General features: G+C 44.3%; 1 protein-coding gene across 1 annotated transcript; it reads right to left on the reverse strand.

Annotated features, from left to right (window-relative positions):
* Nucleotides 1-866: 866 nt before the first annotated feature.
* Nucleotides 867-15,132, reverse strand: LOC110530036 (BMP/retinoic acid-inducible neural-specific protein 3). Its single transcript, XM_021612804.2, has 8 exons — nucleotides 14,520-15,132; nucleotides 13,899-14,194; nucleotides 9,452-9,645; nucleotides 8,724-8,941; nucleotides 5,816-5,921; nucleotides 5,179-5,415; nucleotides 4,220-4,442; nucleotides 867-2,214 (listed from the first exon to the last, which is right to left on the reverse strand). The coding sequence occupies exons 2-8, from the start codon at nucleotides 14,147-14,149 to the stop codon at nucleotides 1,041-1,043; spliced, it is 2,403 nt and encodes an 800-aa protein (XP_021468479.1). The 5' UTR covers nucleotides 14,150-14,194; nucleotides 14,520-15,132; the 3' UTR covers nucleotides 867-1,040.
* Nucleotides 15,133-16,175: the final 1,043 nt, after the last annotated feature.

The raw sequence follows: 16,175 nt of genomic DNA on the forward strand, positions 1-16,175 counted from the left end.
TTAAGGGCCACAAAGTCAAGGTATTGGAGTGGCCATCACAAAGCCCTGACCTCAATCCTATAGAGAATTTGTGGGCAGAACTGAAAAAGCGTTTGCGAGCAAGGAAGCCTACAAACCTGACTCAGTTATACCAGCTCTGTCAGGAGGAATGGGCCAGAATTCACCCAATTTATTGTGGAAGGCTACCTGAAACATTTGACCCAAGTTAAAAAATGTAAAGGCAATGCTACCAAATACTAATTGAGTGTATGTAAACTTCTGACCCACTGGGAATGTGATGAAAGAAATAAAAGCTGAAATAAATAATTCTCTATACTATTATTCTGACATTTCACATTCTTAAAATAAAGTGGTGAGTCCTAACTGACCTAAAACAGGGAATTTTTACGAGGATTAAATGTCAGGAATTGTGAACAACTGAGTTTAAATGTATTTGGCTAAGGTGTATGTAAACTTCCGACTTCAACTGTATCTCCGATCCTGGCCATTGATACCTAGCCTGTGTTTGATGCTTTGCATGTCTCTCTGCTTCCCGCCCTCATCCCTCACAGTAAATGTGAATGTCAGCCAGGTACAGAGTAGGAGGCTACTACTCTGTCTCCCCACTATATGCTTGGTAATCTGTGCCAAGGATGCCTTCTCTCCCCATTGGAGAATAGAGACACTGTGAGACAATGTATTCTGCAGCTTCAGATGGTCAGTACAAACACAGCCCATATGCAGCGTCTCACTCCCCTTCCCTCAGCAGATGAATTGGATTGATACATATGCTCCAGTCGGGTGCATGTTAGTATCAATGTAATAACCAATTGATGGTTTGTTTCCTAAAATTCATAAAAGTACATAAATGAAAGCAATTTGATTAATTTGAGTGATTCAAAACATCAAATTTAATGACACTTACATACAACTAAAGCCATGAACAGTGTACACTGACACAAATGGACCCATTGGACAAAATCTATAAGCTATGTGGCAGACATTGTCTCTGATTGGGTTAATACAAAAAACATCACATTGGCCCTGCCCACCGCTCATTATTAACTACATAGTTTGGTTGCTTCGTACTCCACAGAGTTTGGTTGTCTGGCACTGAAAGCCTGTAAGGAAGCCAGTATTCTGGTCACTTCAGAGCTGGACAGTTTCAGTCTGTGACGGAGCAGACATGAGAACAGGTCCATCGGTTGAGCCCCTGGAGGAGAGAGTCGGTTGACCCTGTAGCGGATCTCCACCAGCTGCAGCAGGGCCGAGTCCTGGGATCCCTGAGTGTACGGGTAGTCCAGCTGCAAGATCAGGTCCTGGATGGTGTCCGGGTCAAAGTGCATGCTGTATCCAAACAGCTGCATGCTGTTGATTTTCATGTAGCCCATGTTCTGGGATGAAGATGCTACCACTGGGTCCACGGTGCCCTCTGGGGATTCCAGGTACACTGTACTAGCGTTCCTGTGTCCCCTAACCTCTGGCCCTGGAGCCAATCCTGGCACCGAATCCCTAATGCGGCTCCTCAGGTAGAAATGCACTGTCTCGAAAAAGCTCTTCCACCGGTTGCCCAGCGTCAAGGTCCAGTTGTAGCAGTCCAGGGGGATATCCAGCTTGGTCCGCTCCCAGTCGGGGTAGCCGTGCTGGCCGATGGGCATGGTCCAGCTCTCCGAGTGGCTGCCCCCGAATGGGTTGACAAACACGGACAGCGCAGGCTCCAGCGTGCTGTTCTTGGTCAGGCACACCTGGAGCGCCACCCCCAGGAGCATGTGCACACGGTTGGACTTGTAGCGGTTGCTCTTCAAGGTCAGCAGCATCCTCTTCCGCCACGACGGGTCAAACCAGGAGTTGAGGCGAACGTCGTTGCTGACGAAGATGCCGTGCAAGGTGATGCGCGGGTCCCGGTGCTGGAGCAGGTAGTACAGCTCCAGGTCCTGGAGGTCGCGGTCGCTCTCCAAGCCCAGGTAGGGGTCCGTGGGGTCAGGCACGGCGGGTCGGCACAGCCCCTGGCCCAGGGTAAAGCCCGGGTTGCAGCTGGAGCAGCGGGTGCGGTTCTCAGTGGAACAGGAGGTGCAGCGGGGGCCCTCTCCTACTGAGCAGGGGACGGGGCCCTGGCAGGGGGGGTGGAGGTAGGGGCAGGAGCAGCTGCGGGTCTCCACAGAGTACAGGCCGATGTGGTCATTCTCACTGCAGTACAGAAGGGACAGGATGTAGCTCAGCCAGTAGCGAAGGGGTCTGAGGACAGAGGATAGAACATACTGTAGATGAGGGTAACTTCTTAGTCACTTTACATTTTGATTGCTTAGTAAATTTATGTTTTCTTTTGTTTTGGTCACTTTTGTTAGTCCATTTTCTTGTTTTCTGTCCATGAGATCCAGTCAGGTCCAAAATGAAAATAAAGATGAGCAAAAAACCCCAGTATGAAATAAATATTTGTATGCAACAAAAGAAAAAGAGAACTTTACCCAGCACCAGGACAGAGGCTGAAACCTGGTTACAACTGGATCTTCCAGTGAAACAATAATCCCAAACACGCATCAATATCCACAAAGAAATGGTTAATTGGCCACAAAATCACAATCTCAGGACTTAAAACCTGTAGTTTGAATGGGAGGGGCAGTCCATAAGCGCAGACAAAGGATATCAAAGAACTGGAAAGATTCTGTTTGGGGGAATGGTCTAAGATCCCTCCCGATGTGTTTAGAAAAAGGCTCAGTGACATTATCCTCGCAAGGTGAGGTTTTGAAAAGTATTGAAAACAAGGGTGCCAATCATTTTAACCCTTATCGTTTTGCGGGCAAAAATATATTACTTGTTAAACTAAATCTTTCTCTGAGCAATTGGATTAGCATAAACACTTTCAAATTGGAGCATACAATATAGCTCAGTATTTATTTTATACAGTCTTATTTGCTCATCTTAATCAAGGGTGCCAATCATTTTTGACCTGATTGTATGTGAAAAACATCACCTTAGACACAGCAGGATTCATACTGCACATTAAACAGCAACAATATCGTAAATTGAGAGGGATAGGCAGATCAGAAGCCCCATTTCTGCTCTCATAGGCTCAGCTGTTGCAATGCAAGCCAAATCAGACCAAAATGAACATGCTCATCTAGTCGTGAATTCCCCCTGAGTAGGCAGGTGGGTGGCGATGGAGGGAGCCACACACACACACACACACACACACACACACACACACATTTTTGTTCAATGTATGAATACGGAATATACTAACAACTCAGTACAATTCCAGAGCTTTTAAAGAATAAAAGGTTTCATGGGAACACATGCAATAAAATGTACAAGCTTAATAATTCTGCACCTCCATCAAATCCCCCTTTTACTACCAGCGAGGTGTGATAAAGCAGTGTAATTGGATTGAGGAAGCACAGCTTGCCTATGGCAGGAGAACCGATGTAATTGTGCCGTTTAGTTCATTTCCTATACAAAGAATGGCTATCGAAACAGAGCGGTCAGGAGAGAGGAATCCATCACAGTGAAGTTACGATAAAAGGAGAGCTGCTCTGGAAAGCTGGAGTAACTAATAACGGGTGGGCCAGGTAGCAGGGCATAGGGCTGAACCAGGAAACCACAGTAGTCACAGGGCGAAAACCATTCATCGTTTACTCAGAAACAGTATTTTTAGAGGTACAGAAGCATGGTCCCAGATCTATTTTGCCAGCCCCAGTAAAGCACAAAGAGTTCTGGGACCAGGCTATCCAAATTCTAAATTGAATGTACTTCCGACTGTAGTTTTTGGCGGTTAACATCAATGAAAGAGATTAAAAGGGATTGCATGTAATTAGTTACTGTAGAAGAGGCGGGATCTCAAGCACAAACGTTTGAATGTCAAAACGTTTGTTCTTCATACTCCTTTCTGAGTGTGGACATCCCACATTATCCAAAGACTTATTGTGACCTAGTATGTAGGCCTACCACAACTCCTGAGCACTGTGGTCTAAGATACTTTGGATAAGAAAGTAGAAACGGTTCTAATTGTACTGCAATAAGCCAGGAAACCACAGTCGTCCAACTATCCTTAATTCGGGTTTTCCCAGGTGAGACTCAATTTCTACCGTCAGCACTTCTTGTCTCCTTTCAAAACCTCTCAGCTTTTGTTTCCCGAAAAGTGCATTTCTTTCTCGTACAGTGCATAAATCAGTTGCATAAATACGAGACAAGGTATTTTAGGGGGGACCTCGGGGTTAACGAGCCCCCTAAAAATACTCTGTACCTCTCCCTCTGCAGCACTATCCTGGGCCGATGGCGGCATCTCTTGCTAAGACTGAAGAGCTTGTTAGCGGCGCGACGTGCTTTGTCAAGGAGCAGGCCACTCGTGGTCTCCAGCTGCCTATAGCGTTGGAGCAGACCCCCATCCATCCTCCACAAGTGCTCCACGACAGATGTGTTCACGGCGTAATGGGTTGGCAACCTTCCAACAAAACTTTGGAACTCCTCTGGAATAAAAAAAAAACATGGATAAGTAAAGTTTTATTTTCTGGCGGGGAGGAGCATGAGCCATTGGGTAATGATAAGAATGTGGCAAAAAAGTGTCTGTTCTCACTGTCTGAGAAAAGCAAAAAAAAAACAAGTATGAATAAACAACAGGTTGTTCTTATTGTTTATGACTTGCTAGAGAACAGAACTGACATGATTTAATTGGAGCAAAAATGTATCACATTCTATTTACCACCTGTCTGTAATTTGGAGTCGTGAGGGATGGTAATCCAACCTCAGTCATTAAAGTGGTAATTTATCAGATGGTGAGTAACTTGGAGTGGGTGCAAAAATACACGTCCAGCTGTCTACGGTATCGAAGCAAGACCATTTAAATCGCCGTGTTAACCTATTATATCGAGGTTTTTGTTGAAACAAGGGTATGTCAGAGGTCTTTCAAAGGAGTGAGAAATACATACGCTTTTGTTATGTGAAGGTTTAAAACTACGATGCACCCTACTCCACCACCATATCACAATGACAAATTGGACAATGGTGATTTTTATTATCTCCATACATATGAAACCTTATTGAATGTGAGCCTGAAGACCTGACTCCCTACACTCAACACTACATTGTTGCAAGTCATCAACCAGCTGGCTAAAGCAGAAACATACTGGCACCCAGCCTACTCAATTGTCCGCTCATCACCAAGTACATTGGACTGTTGCATATTCAACTAACTCCAGTAAACACCTGATTCCACAAACTCCTGGTTGGCCAGTGTCCAAGCCTCCCTGAGGCGCAGTAGGTTGTTCTCCAGGGCATGGAGGTCCGTCTGTGGACAGTTGCACTGTGGGAAGTCCGGGCCGCACTGGCACCAGCAGTCACTGGCCCTGCAAACAAATTGGCCCTCCGAGTTACAGCCGATGTAGCTGAGGGCTGCCTGGACGAAGCGGCTCCGCAGGTAGGCTGGTAGAATTACCTGGAGTCCTGGGGAGGCAAGTGAGATGTAGGTAAGTATTTCGGGGTGTAAGAAGACACAACAATCAGGCACTGCAGCTACATTTCTTTTGAGGATGTACCAATTACAGTCATCCAGGGGTATGAATACGTTCCTTGTGGGTTAGCCTCGAGAGCCAATTCGATTGCAGAAAAGAACTACTATCCCCTGTATTTGCTGCATTGGACCTTCTTAAGAATGCACCCCATATAGAGGCAGCTGTAATAAGTTACTGTACAGTAGTCCCTTTAACTTGTTGGGTATACATGAGTAAACCATGAAAGCCACACCTGATTCATTCATGTTCTTCCAGAGTGATACACCTGTTGACATTTTGTCTGTAGACTATGCCTGCTGACATTTTATCTGTAGATCTAGTTTCAGAAGTACCTTGTAACTGGATCTTGTTTTCTGGACTGTGGACCAGTACTGAGCTGATAGAGTCAAGGTTGTCATAGTTACTGCATCCAAGCGGGCCCGTCCTGGTTTCAGTCACCTGGGGAGGAACGGTAACAAATGAACTGTCAAGGTTGAATGTTCATTAATTTACCCATGTTTTGTTTCCTGCATCAAACATCTGAACACATTCTGTGGATCTGAACGAGTTCTGAGCAATTAGTGCTTTTTGAGGTCGGTTCAATGATTAAAAAAGAATCATGGTTTTCGATATTGGTTTTGATTATTTTGTTTGAATGCTGTAACAACAATTTAATAATAATAAAAATAAAAGAATAATAATAAAAGCCCTATGATGGTAGTGGTAGTATTATTTTCATTCCAAGGCATCATATCATCTCTATAGAACTGCTGTCTGACAAAATCACTATTTTTTTAGTTCTTCAAAGTAAATAAGGCATATTTTTAGGACTTGTAGTTTATTACCGCTCCCTAGTACATCGCACAGTTTCCTGATTTATCTCTAGAGAAGCTGTGTAATGTGCGCCTTGAGCTCACAGAAAACCCCCCGAAAAAGAACTGACATTTCTGTTAATTGCTCAGCACTAATCTGAATGAATAGTATACTACATAACCAAAAGTATGTGGACACCTGCCCGTCGAACATCTCATTCTAAAATCATTGGCATTAATATGGAGTTGGTCCCCCCTTTGCTGCTATAACAGCCTTCACTCTTCTGGGAAGGCTTTCCACTAGATGTTGTAACATTGCTAAGGGGACTTGCTTCCATTCAGCCACGTGAGCAGTAGTGAGGTCGGGCCCTTGTGTTGGCCGATTAGGCCTGGCTAACAGTCAGTGTTCCAATTCATCCCAAAGGTGTTCAAAGGGGTTGAGGTCAGGGCTCTGTGCAGGCCAGTCAAGTTCTTCCACACCGATCGCGGCAAACCATTTCTGTATGGACCTTACTTTGTGCACGGTGGCATTGTCATGCTGAAACAGGAAAGGGTCTTCCCGAAACTGTTGCCACGAAGTTGGAAGCACAGAATCATCGAGAATGTCATTGTATGCTGTAGAGTAAAGCTTTTCCTTCACTGAAACTAAGGGGCTTAGCCTGAACCATGAAAAACAGCCCCAGACCATTACTCCTCCACCAAACTTTACAGTTGGCACTATGCATTGAAGCAGGTAGCTTTCTCCTGGCTTCCACCAAACCCAGATTCATCCGTCGGACTGCCAGATGGTGAAGCATGATTCATCACTTCAGAGAACGTGCTTCCACTGCTCCAGAGTCCAATGGCGGCGAGCTTAACACCACTCCAGCCGACACTTGGCATTGCGCATGATGATATTAGGCTTGTGTGTGGCTGCTTGGCCTTGGAAACCCATTTCATGAAGCTCCTGACAAACAGTTATTGTGCTGACGTTGCTTCCATAGGCAGTTTGGAACTTGGTTGTGAGTGTTGCAACTGTAGTCAGACGACTACGCACTTCAGCACTCAGTCCCGTTCTGTGAGCTTGTGTGGCCTACCACTTCGAGGCGGAGCTGTTGTTACTCCTAGACGTTTCCCCTTCACAATAACAGCACTTACAGTTAACCGGCACAGCTCTAGCAGGACAGAAATTTGACGAACTGACTTGTTGGACATGTGGCATCCTATGATGGTGTCACGTTGAAAGTCAATGAACTCTTCAGTAAGGCCATTCTACTGCCAATGTTCGTCTATGGAGATTGCATGGCTGTGTGCTCGATTTTATACACCTGTCAGTAACGAGTGTGGCTGAAATAGCCAAATCTACTAATTTGAAGAGGTGTCCACATACTTTTGTTTATATAGTGTATGTGTGTTCCAGTAGTGTACTCATTAAAGGAGAACATCAATCCTTGGCCAACCCAAAATGTTGATTTTGTGGACAATTAACCATTTCTTTATGGATTTTGTTGTGTGCTTGGAAGATCCACATGGGGCCAAGTTTTAGGCTCCTAGCAGAGGCAACCAGGTTTATGGATAAAATGTCCTGATATTGGGTAAAGTTCATGATGCCGTTGACCTTAACAAAGGCCCCAGGACCAGTACAAGCAAAACTGCCCCATAACATCAAAGCTCCACCACCATATTTTACAGTAGGGATGGGGTTCCTTTCTGCTTATACATCCTTATTTCGACGCCAAACCCACCAACGAGTGGCCAAAGAGCTTTATTTTCACGTCATCCAACAAATGTAAACGTCTGGAGTTTGCTAAACACCACTGGCACATGGATTGGAACTGGTGCTTTGGTCAGATGACATGAAAATGAAGTTATTTGGCCATGCACACCAGTGGCGGGTTTGGTGTCGAAATAAGGATGCATAAAGCAGAACAGAATATCATACCTACTGTAAAATATGGTGGTGGATATTTTATGTGATGTGGATATTTTGTTGTTATGGGTACACATTCTTTATCGACAGAATCCTGTCCATCTGTCCATCCCTTGAATATATCATTGGAACACGTGGGTACAGCCTGATGGAAATCACATGCAATTCTTATGACTTGAAACATGTTAATTCTCAGCAGTTTCATCTTGAGATAGACTATGCTGCAACTCTTACATACCAAATCCGCACAGCGGGAGTCCGACAATAAGGAAAATCAACACGCTACACTTAGACTATTTCACATAAATAAATGATCAACAATAAAATGTTGGCAGCAGCCTATCCACTTGCCCCCCCCCCCCCCAGAAACATAGAAACAAAACAAAGTCCCCACAGCAGCAGCACACGTTTAACAGTTTGACCTCCTATTCTGTATATAGTAACCTATTCTGTAGTAACCTATATTGCATATAGTAACCTATTCGCATCTAACTTCAACTCTGTATGCTCAGAGGCAGAGGGCAGTCGAGGGCCTCTTACCCTGATGGCAGTGGAGGCAATCTGGAGGTGGTGGAGCCGGCGCAGAGTGCTCTCCCTGTCGGTGAAGTAGGAGGCAGCCAGCTGGTGAAGGGCCTCCAGGGTCACCGCCCCTGCCATGGCCCCCGTACCATTGTGTCTGCTGCCCTCAGCTCCAGCCCATTGTTCCGGGTCGCGGCTTAGCTTCCTCTTATCCACAAATATCGTCAAGGACTCCTCCCCTGATTACAAAGCAACAGGAAATGAGGAAATGGGAGACTGAGCGGCTGGGCCAGAGACGTTAATCAATGGTAATTATCTCCCATCTCTCCTTCAGGGAGGTTCCAATTATTCAATGACTGTGTTGAAGAATGGTAATGGGCAGAACATGTGATCAATGTTTAATCTCATGCCAGTTCAACAACCATACTGAACTGAGCCCTCTGCTTTAGTGTATAAAGCTCTTTATGCACATAACATATATATAAATATAACATATAACATACATCACATCCAAACTGTATCATTTCCAAGTTACATTTGGAATCAACCGCTTCTGCAGAAGAATCTGTTGTAGCTAAGTTACTGAATGTATCTCAGACACTGAGAAGAGTAGGTTTTGACATGAGAGTTAACAAAAATTCTCTCGACAAAAACACACTTATTTTTAGTCTAAGATATCTCCCAGGGAACAATACTGCTGTAATGCGGGTCAAGTAGGAACCAACGTTCGGAGCCTCCCTTTACTGTACCTCCCAGCGTGGCGGACAGTAGGAGGTGAGTCCCGTACTTCTTGATGATTTTCTCAGTGATCCTGCGGAGTGTGGGCCGCCTCCCAAGCTGCCTGACCGTGTGCATGAAGTCAGGGTCGAGGGGCGGAGCCAGGCCGCCACTGTTGTCACGCCATTCCACCGCCAGGCTGTTGACCTTCCATCTGCCAAACTCCCTGTAAAACAACGTCACGATAACATGTTTCATACAATAGTTGATTTGAGTTCTTGATTTGTGGGAAGAGTTTTAAACTTTGTGAAAATATCACATTAAACTAAATAGGCTGTTGAGAACATTCAGTCGAATGTAATTGTGGAATTCATTCACAGATAAACCCCAATGCAAAACAGACACAACATTTGCAGAGAGATACATGCAGTATCTCTCTTACTCAGACTCTGCCACATTTGCTCTGACAGACTGCCACTGGCTAATAGACAGTAGGTCACTCTCAAGCCACATATGTTCACAGGTCTGTAGGGGTGTTTGTGATGGTAGGACCTTATCTTGCAATTGTGTTTGTTATTGCGCAATCGCCATATTTCTTTGTAGCTTCAAGCTAGCTGTTGCGATGGAAAGACACCTCAGTTGGGCAATGTCTTTGCTTAGGTGATCTCCACAGTACCATATTGCCACTGTACCACAAGTCCTTATGGGAGTCCAATGCAGCACTATGAATGCATAACAAGTGCTATAAATTGTCAATGTGACCATGAACTACTATATGCCAGAGGGCCCATAAACCAGTGCAGCGTCCCTATAAGCATGGGTAACCATGTACCACAGCTTATCCTGAACCAGACCTGAGTGACCGTGAAACATCTTAAGACCTTGAGCCATTTAGAACGCAATTAGAAACCTTTCAGGAAACCATAGAAATGCTTTGAGTTATGAGCACTTGGGGCATCCATAGCAAAGCAAATACAGTGCATTCAGAAAGTATTCAGACCCCTTTACTTTTTCCACCTTTTGTTACATTACATCCTTATTCTAAAATTGATTACATCGTTTCCCCCCCTCAATCTACACACAAAACCCCACAAGGATAAAGCAAAAACTGTTTTTTAGAAATGTTTGCAAACATAAAACTGAAATATCACATTTACATAAGTATTCAGACCCTTTAATCTTTGGCAGCGATTACAGCCTTGAGTCTTCTTGGGTATAACGATACAAGCTTGCCACAACTGTATTTGGAGAGTTTATCCCATTCTTCTCTGCAGATCCTCACAAGCTCTGTCAGGTTGGATGGGGAGCGTCGCTGCACAGCTATTTTCAGGTCTCTCCAGAGTTGTTCGATCAGGTTCAAGTCCGGGCTCTGGCTGGGCCACTCAAGGAAATTCAGAGACTCCTGAGTTGTCTTGGTTGTGTGCTTAGTGTCGTTGTCCTGTTGGAAGGTGAACCTTTGCCGCAGTCTGAAGTCTGAACGCTCTGGAGCAGGTTTTCCTCAAGGATCTCTCTGTACTTTGCTCCGTTCATCTTTTCCTCAATCCTGACTAGTCTCCCAGTCCCTACTGCTGAAAAGCATCCCCACAGCATGATGCTGCCACCACCATGCTTCACCGTAGGGATGGTGCCAGATTTCCTCCAGACGTGACACTTGGCATTCAGGCCAAAGAGTTCAATCTTGCTGTCATCAGAAGAGAGAATCTGGTTTCTCATGGTCGGAGAGTCTTTAGGTGCATTTTGGCAAACTCAAAGTGGGCTGTTATGTGCCTTTTACTGAGGAGGGGCTACCGCCACTCTAGCATAAAGGCCTGATTGGTGGAGTGCTGTAGAGATGGTTGTCCTTCTGGAAGGTTCTCCCATCTCCACAAAGGAACTCTGGAGCTCTGTCAGAGTGACCATCAGGTTCTTGGTCACCTCCCTGACTAAGGCCCTTCTCCCTCGATTGCTAAGTTTGGCCGGAAGGCCAGCTCTAGGAAGAGTCTTGGTGGTTCCACACCTCTTCCATTTAAGAATGATGGAGGCCACTATGTTCTTGGGGGCCTTCAATGCTGCAGAACATTTTTGGTACCCTTCCCCAGATCTGTGCCTCGACACAATCCTGTCTCGGAGCGCTACGGACAATTACTTTGGCCTCATGGCTTGGTTTTCGCTCTGACATGCAATGTCAACTGTGAGACCATACTTAGACAGGTGTTTGTCTTTCCAAATCATTTCCAAATGAATTTACCACAGGTGGACTCCAATCAAGTTGTAGAAACATCTCAAGGATGATCACTGGAAACAGGATGCACCTGAGCTCAATTTCGAGTCTCATAGCAAAGGGTCTGAATACGTATGTATATAAGGTATTCCTGTTTTTATTTTTAATACATTTGCAAATACAATTTCTAACCTGTTTTCACTTTATCATTATGGGGTATAGTATGTAGATTTAATGAGGAAAATTTTTTATTAATCAATTTTAGAATAAGAGTGTAACGCAACAAAATGTGGAAAAGGGAAAGGCTCTGAACACTTTCCGAATGCACTGCATGTTCACCATTTTATATCACAAAGCCCTTGTGATTCACCATTAGCTGTTTGTGATGACCATTACCCGCTACATACAGAGTGTACTGACACGTGTCACATCGACCTCAAGTGTTAATTACACAGTCACATCCCATTGGGGACATGCAAACTCTAGCATTCTTAAGACGCAATTCTCTCTCCAGTCGCTACAGTCAAGACTCCTACTGCTCCGTCCTCATGGGAGGCAATCAAATCACTGCCACGAGTTACGATCGGCAGAGAAATAATTGAGGAATAAGGCCAGTGTGGAGAATGTCATTACATCCAATCATCGTAACGAGAGGCAGACTGCAGTGCCTCTCCGGTTGTCACTTGATGGGCACTATAGATCGCACCCCGGCGTTAGCCTGCGGTCTTATTCACCGGTGAGCACTTATGGATTGGAAGCAGGGATACTACGGTAACGCTACACTGGTGGATAATAGTCTGACAGCTTCCTGTTCAAGACCCGGAGCCATGTGTAATCAAATGCGGAGAAACGGGAAGGCTCCCCGGGGAAAATGGAGAGCCGGTCGAGAGGAAAAACGGACACCAGCGTTCTGTCGGTTTAATCACTTGTAACTGAATTCGAAGTTAATCCACATGGTTACGTCGCTATGATTATATTCCAATCCAAACAGAGGACGTTTCAAAGCGGGTTCTTCATCTCAATTGAATGGATACCATGTTGCTTTTTCTCCGTCCTCTAGAGAGAATTAAAATCAGTAGGAGCTGTTCAGGGAGATGGGTGATGGGACTCTGTGTGCTCTCAGAGAAGACTATATCATTCTCAGAGCCAGTAGAAAGTCTCCTTTATCTAGCTTACCAAAAGATGGTGAACAAGTATTGAGCCATAGTGGACCAGCAGGGCCATATTTACAATGGACAGAAATATAAACGCAACATTCAACAATTTTACTGAGTTATCGTTCATGTAATGAAATCAGTCAATTTAAGTAAATCAATTGGGGGGGGGGGGGGGGTGGCATGTGAAATGATCATGTTGTTTAATCGGCTTCTTGATATGCCACACCTGTCCAGTGGATACAAATACTCACTAACAAGGATGTAAACAAATGTGTGCACAACACTTGAGAGAAATAAGTTTTTTGTGCATATGGAAAAGTATGGGGATTCAGCTCATGAAACATGGGACCAACACTTTACATGTTGCGTTTATATTTTTGTTAATTATAGTAATGTCATTATATTGTGAATTGCAGTGGCACAAGGCCAGCATCATCCTATACTTTCCAATGATCATATATGGTTCCTTGGAAGTGTGAGCAGTACAAACACTTCACCTTCAAAATACAAAAATGCAAAATGTAAAAGAACACCCACTTCACCTTCCATTTATTCCAGACCACTTAAGAATGTTTCAGACGATACTGCTTTTCTAAAGCAGTCTGTATCCTTTCTGATACAGAGCATGAACCAGAGTGGAGAGTGTATTCAACCAAGTACCACCAATCCAAAAGTTAATGTAATGTTAAGAGCACAGTGTAACACACGACCTCAATTTCAATTTGTACTAGTTCTACAGACACCATACCCCTCAATGCGAAGTTTGGTGGACATCCAGTGTATGTTTACTTATGTTCGTGTTGACGTCTGTGTTGACACCGCATGGATTTGAATGTCCGTGGGGAATGTATGCAGTTGAGACACTAATATACAGCGCATTCAATGTGAGGACTGAATTATAGCATACAGTTCATTCAGAAAGTATTCAGACCCCTTATATGCCATCTGAGAGTTGAGAATCACAAACTATAGGAGTGAAGGGTTGTTCAGAGAGGGAGAATAGAATAGCCTCACTTGTGTAGAGCTATGGTAGAGGGCAAAAGAGGGGTGGGGGCAGGGGGAGAGATGAAGGTGGAGGGAGAGAGAAGAGAAAGCAAAGATAGATGTGCAGAGAGAGATCACCTGTAGATCTTGTATCTGGTGGTGTAGCCTTGCTGGTGTCTCTCCACAGACTCCGTGAACTCCAGGGAATTGTGGAAGGGCCCTTTGTCCGACAGCAGCCAGCCCATGGGCCCAGCACCACCGCCATCACTGGGTCCGGCCGCGGCGGCAGCAACCCCAGCCCAAGTCCAGCAGCAGAACAGGCCCAGAGCGACCCCCTCCCATAAGAGCAGCACAGGCACCTGTCTAAGACCGATACCCTGGCAGCTCATGCTTCACCCAGCGACTCCTCATCCTCTCCGGACTTTGCCCTTGTCCTGGGGGGACAACCCATTTGGGGGAATTTGCCAATTCAGGAATGTTAGCCTACATTATTTGTGATATTTTATAAGCTTTAGTATTGTACTGTATATGATATTGCATGAAATTGTACTACACTGATATACTTGATATATTAAAGAAAGATTGAAAAGGAGAGCTGTGATAAATTCAATGTAAAAAAACGTTAAAAAAAACAAGTATATAAATCAACATTAACATTCCTATGCAATTTTCCGTGCATTTCCACGTCATACTTACAGTTGCATACAACTTGTGAATAGATAGTCCTTGTATTGTAAAATAATATGCTTCGGTCCTTACCTGATTTTTGAAAGTGTGGAGACCAATTATGTTTATTTTTAATGAATCAAAGAGATCTCGAGGTTGCACGAGCCCTGATAAAAGATATTTTCATTTTCCGTGTGGTCAAAATATGAAATAAATTCGCTCAACTGCCCGTGTAAGAATTGATGCGAGGCTGAATTACCAATCAAGGGGGAAAAACGTTTATTTTTCCTGCCTTCTGAAAATAAACCACTTTATATTCCAGAGCACATACATCCAAATATTGGAAGGCTCCTCCGTAGATTGCAGACTCCTCTGTAGATTGCAGGTGGATCTCACATTTGCCTTGCGCAACAACTTAAGCCTCAAAACAGAAGGGGAAGAACTCTGGGCGTCCGCCTCAAACAAGTGAGTAAAAAAATTGCGGTCAAAAACAATAATTCACAATCAGTGAATTGAATACGCGTTCTTTCAACTTCCTTATTTTTAATTTAACACTTACTAATTTAATTTGTAACCCCTAAAATTCCTACATCGGGTGCACAAATAGCCTGATCATTCGTTATCGGGGTTCAATTCCTAAGCTCAGGCAGTTGCTGCCTCCCTCTTGCAGTATCAGTTGTGTGAATGATGGAGGGGGGAGCAGATAGGAGAGAGCTCCGTTCTAGACAAAACGAAACATTGTTCACAATGCACATTAATGTATTTCATCTGGAATTTGGTGACTGTGAGCTCGAACTGCTTTAGCAGCCACAGCAATTTCAATGTTGATGAAGATGGCAATGATGATGATGATGATGATGATTGAAACGACAACAAGGCTACACAGCTGCTGGTACTGCATCTACTAATCACAATGATGCACAGCCTGACCTTAGGCTATAAATGTGTTATGTGCATGTTGAAAGATTGGTAATTTCTACATAGCAATGTCTTGATCTTTTTCAACAGATATTAGTGTAGTATAAATGCATATAGCTAGGTATTTATTGATATCTTACAACCGGTATGGTAGCCTACCAAAAACAAAACAACATCAAACTTGGTTGTAGGTCCTGATTGGCACCATGCTATAGTTCAAATGAGTTTTGGCTCAGAATGTATTTCCTTAAAGATGCAATCGATACGTCATTTCAGTGATGGTGGAGACAGGTGTGGAGCAGATGTATCATTTTGATATTTTCTCATCATGGCAACATCACAGCTAGCTGATACGCCGGTCGGTCGACACCTCTCACAAGATATGGACGCTGGAGTGACAGTAGTTGAAAGTGGATCCTCTGGGACTGAGGATTAAGGAGGGGTGAGTGAGTGGCAGGTGCAGGCGATGGATCGCTAATTAGACTGTTTCAACTATGAGGGAGCAAAAGAATGAAAAGCTAAATGCCTGAACATGAGCACTTTGATGTCAGGTTGGTAATCCCCCTTTTTGTCGGTTGCTGTAGGAGCCCGCCCTTTGTTCAGGAACTTGCAAGTCATCATTATGTTTTGTCATTCAAAGTGCCACGAGTGACTGGCGAGAAGTGAAACTATTAAATGGTATGGACTGACAGAGCATATTAGGGTAGTCTCTATTTCTCTATGCTTCCCGAATCCGTAGTCTGCAGCCATCGATTTCCCTGTTTTATTGTCATTTGGCAAGGGCCACGGGACTGTCAAGGGACTTCGTATTCTCGTTCAAACTCAAATTGA

This window comes from Oncorhynchus mykiss, chromosome 8, assembly GCF_013265735.2.
Source record: "Oncorhynchus mykiss isolate Arlee chromosome 8, USDA_OmykA_1.1, whole genome shotgun sequence".
In the NCBI taxonomy this organism is placed as follows: Eukaryota; Metazoa; Chordata; class Actinopteri; order Salmoniformes; family Salmonidae; genus Oncorhynchus; species Oncorhynchus mykiss.

Bases quoted from the DNA above. Each gene is read 5' to 3' on its own strand.
- LOC110530036 (XM_021612804.2), bottom strand. From the start codon at position 14,149: ATGAGCTGCCAGGGTATCGGTCTTAGACAGGTGCCTGTGCTGCTCTTA. The intron at 9,646-13,898 runs GTGATCTCTCTC...GTTGTTTTACAG, and splicing joins ACCAGATACAAGATCTACAG to GGAGTTTGGCAGATGGAAGG. The intron at 5,922-8,723 runs GTAAGAGGCCCT...GTTCCTCCCCAG, and splicing joins TTGCCTCCACTGCCATCAGG to GTGACTGAAACCAGGACGGG.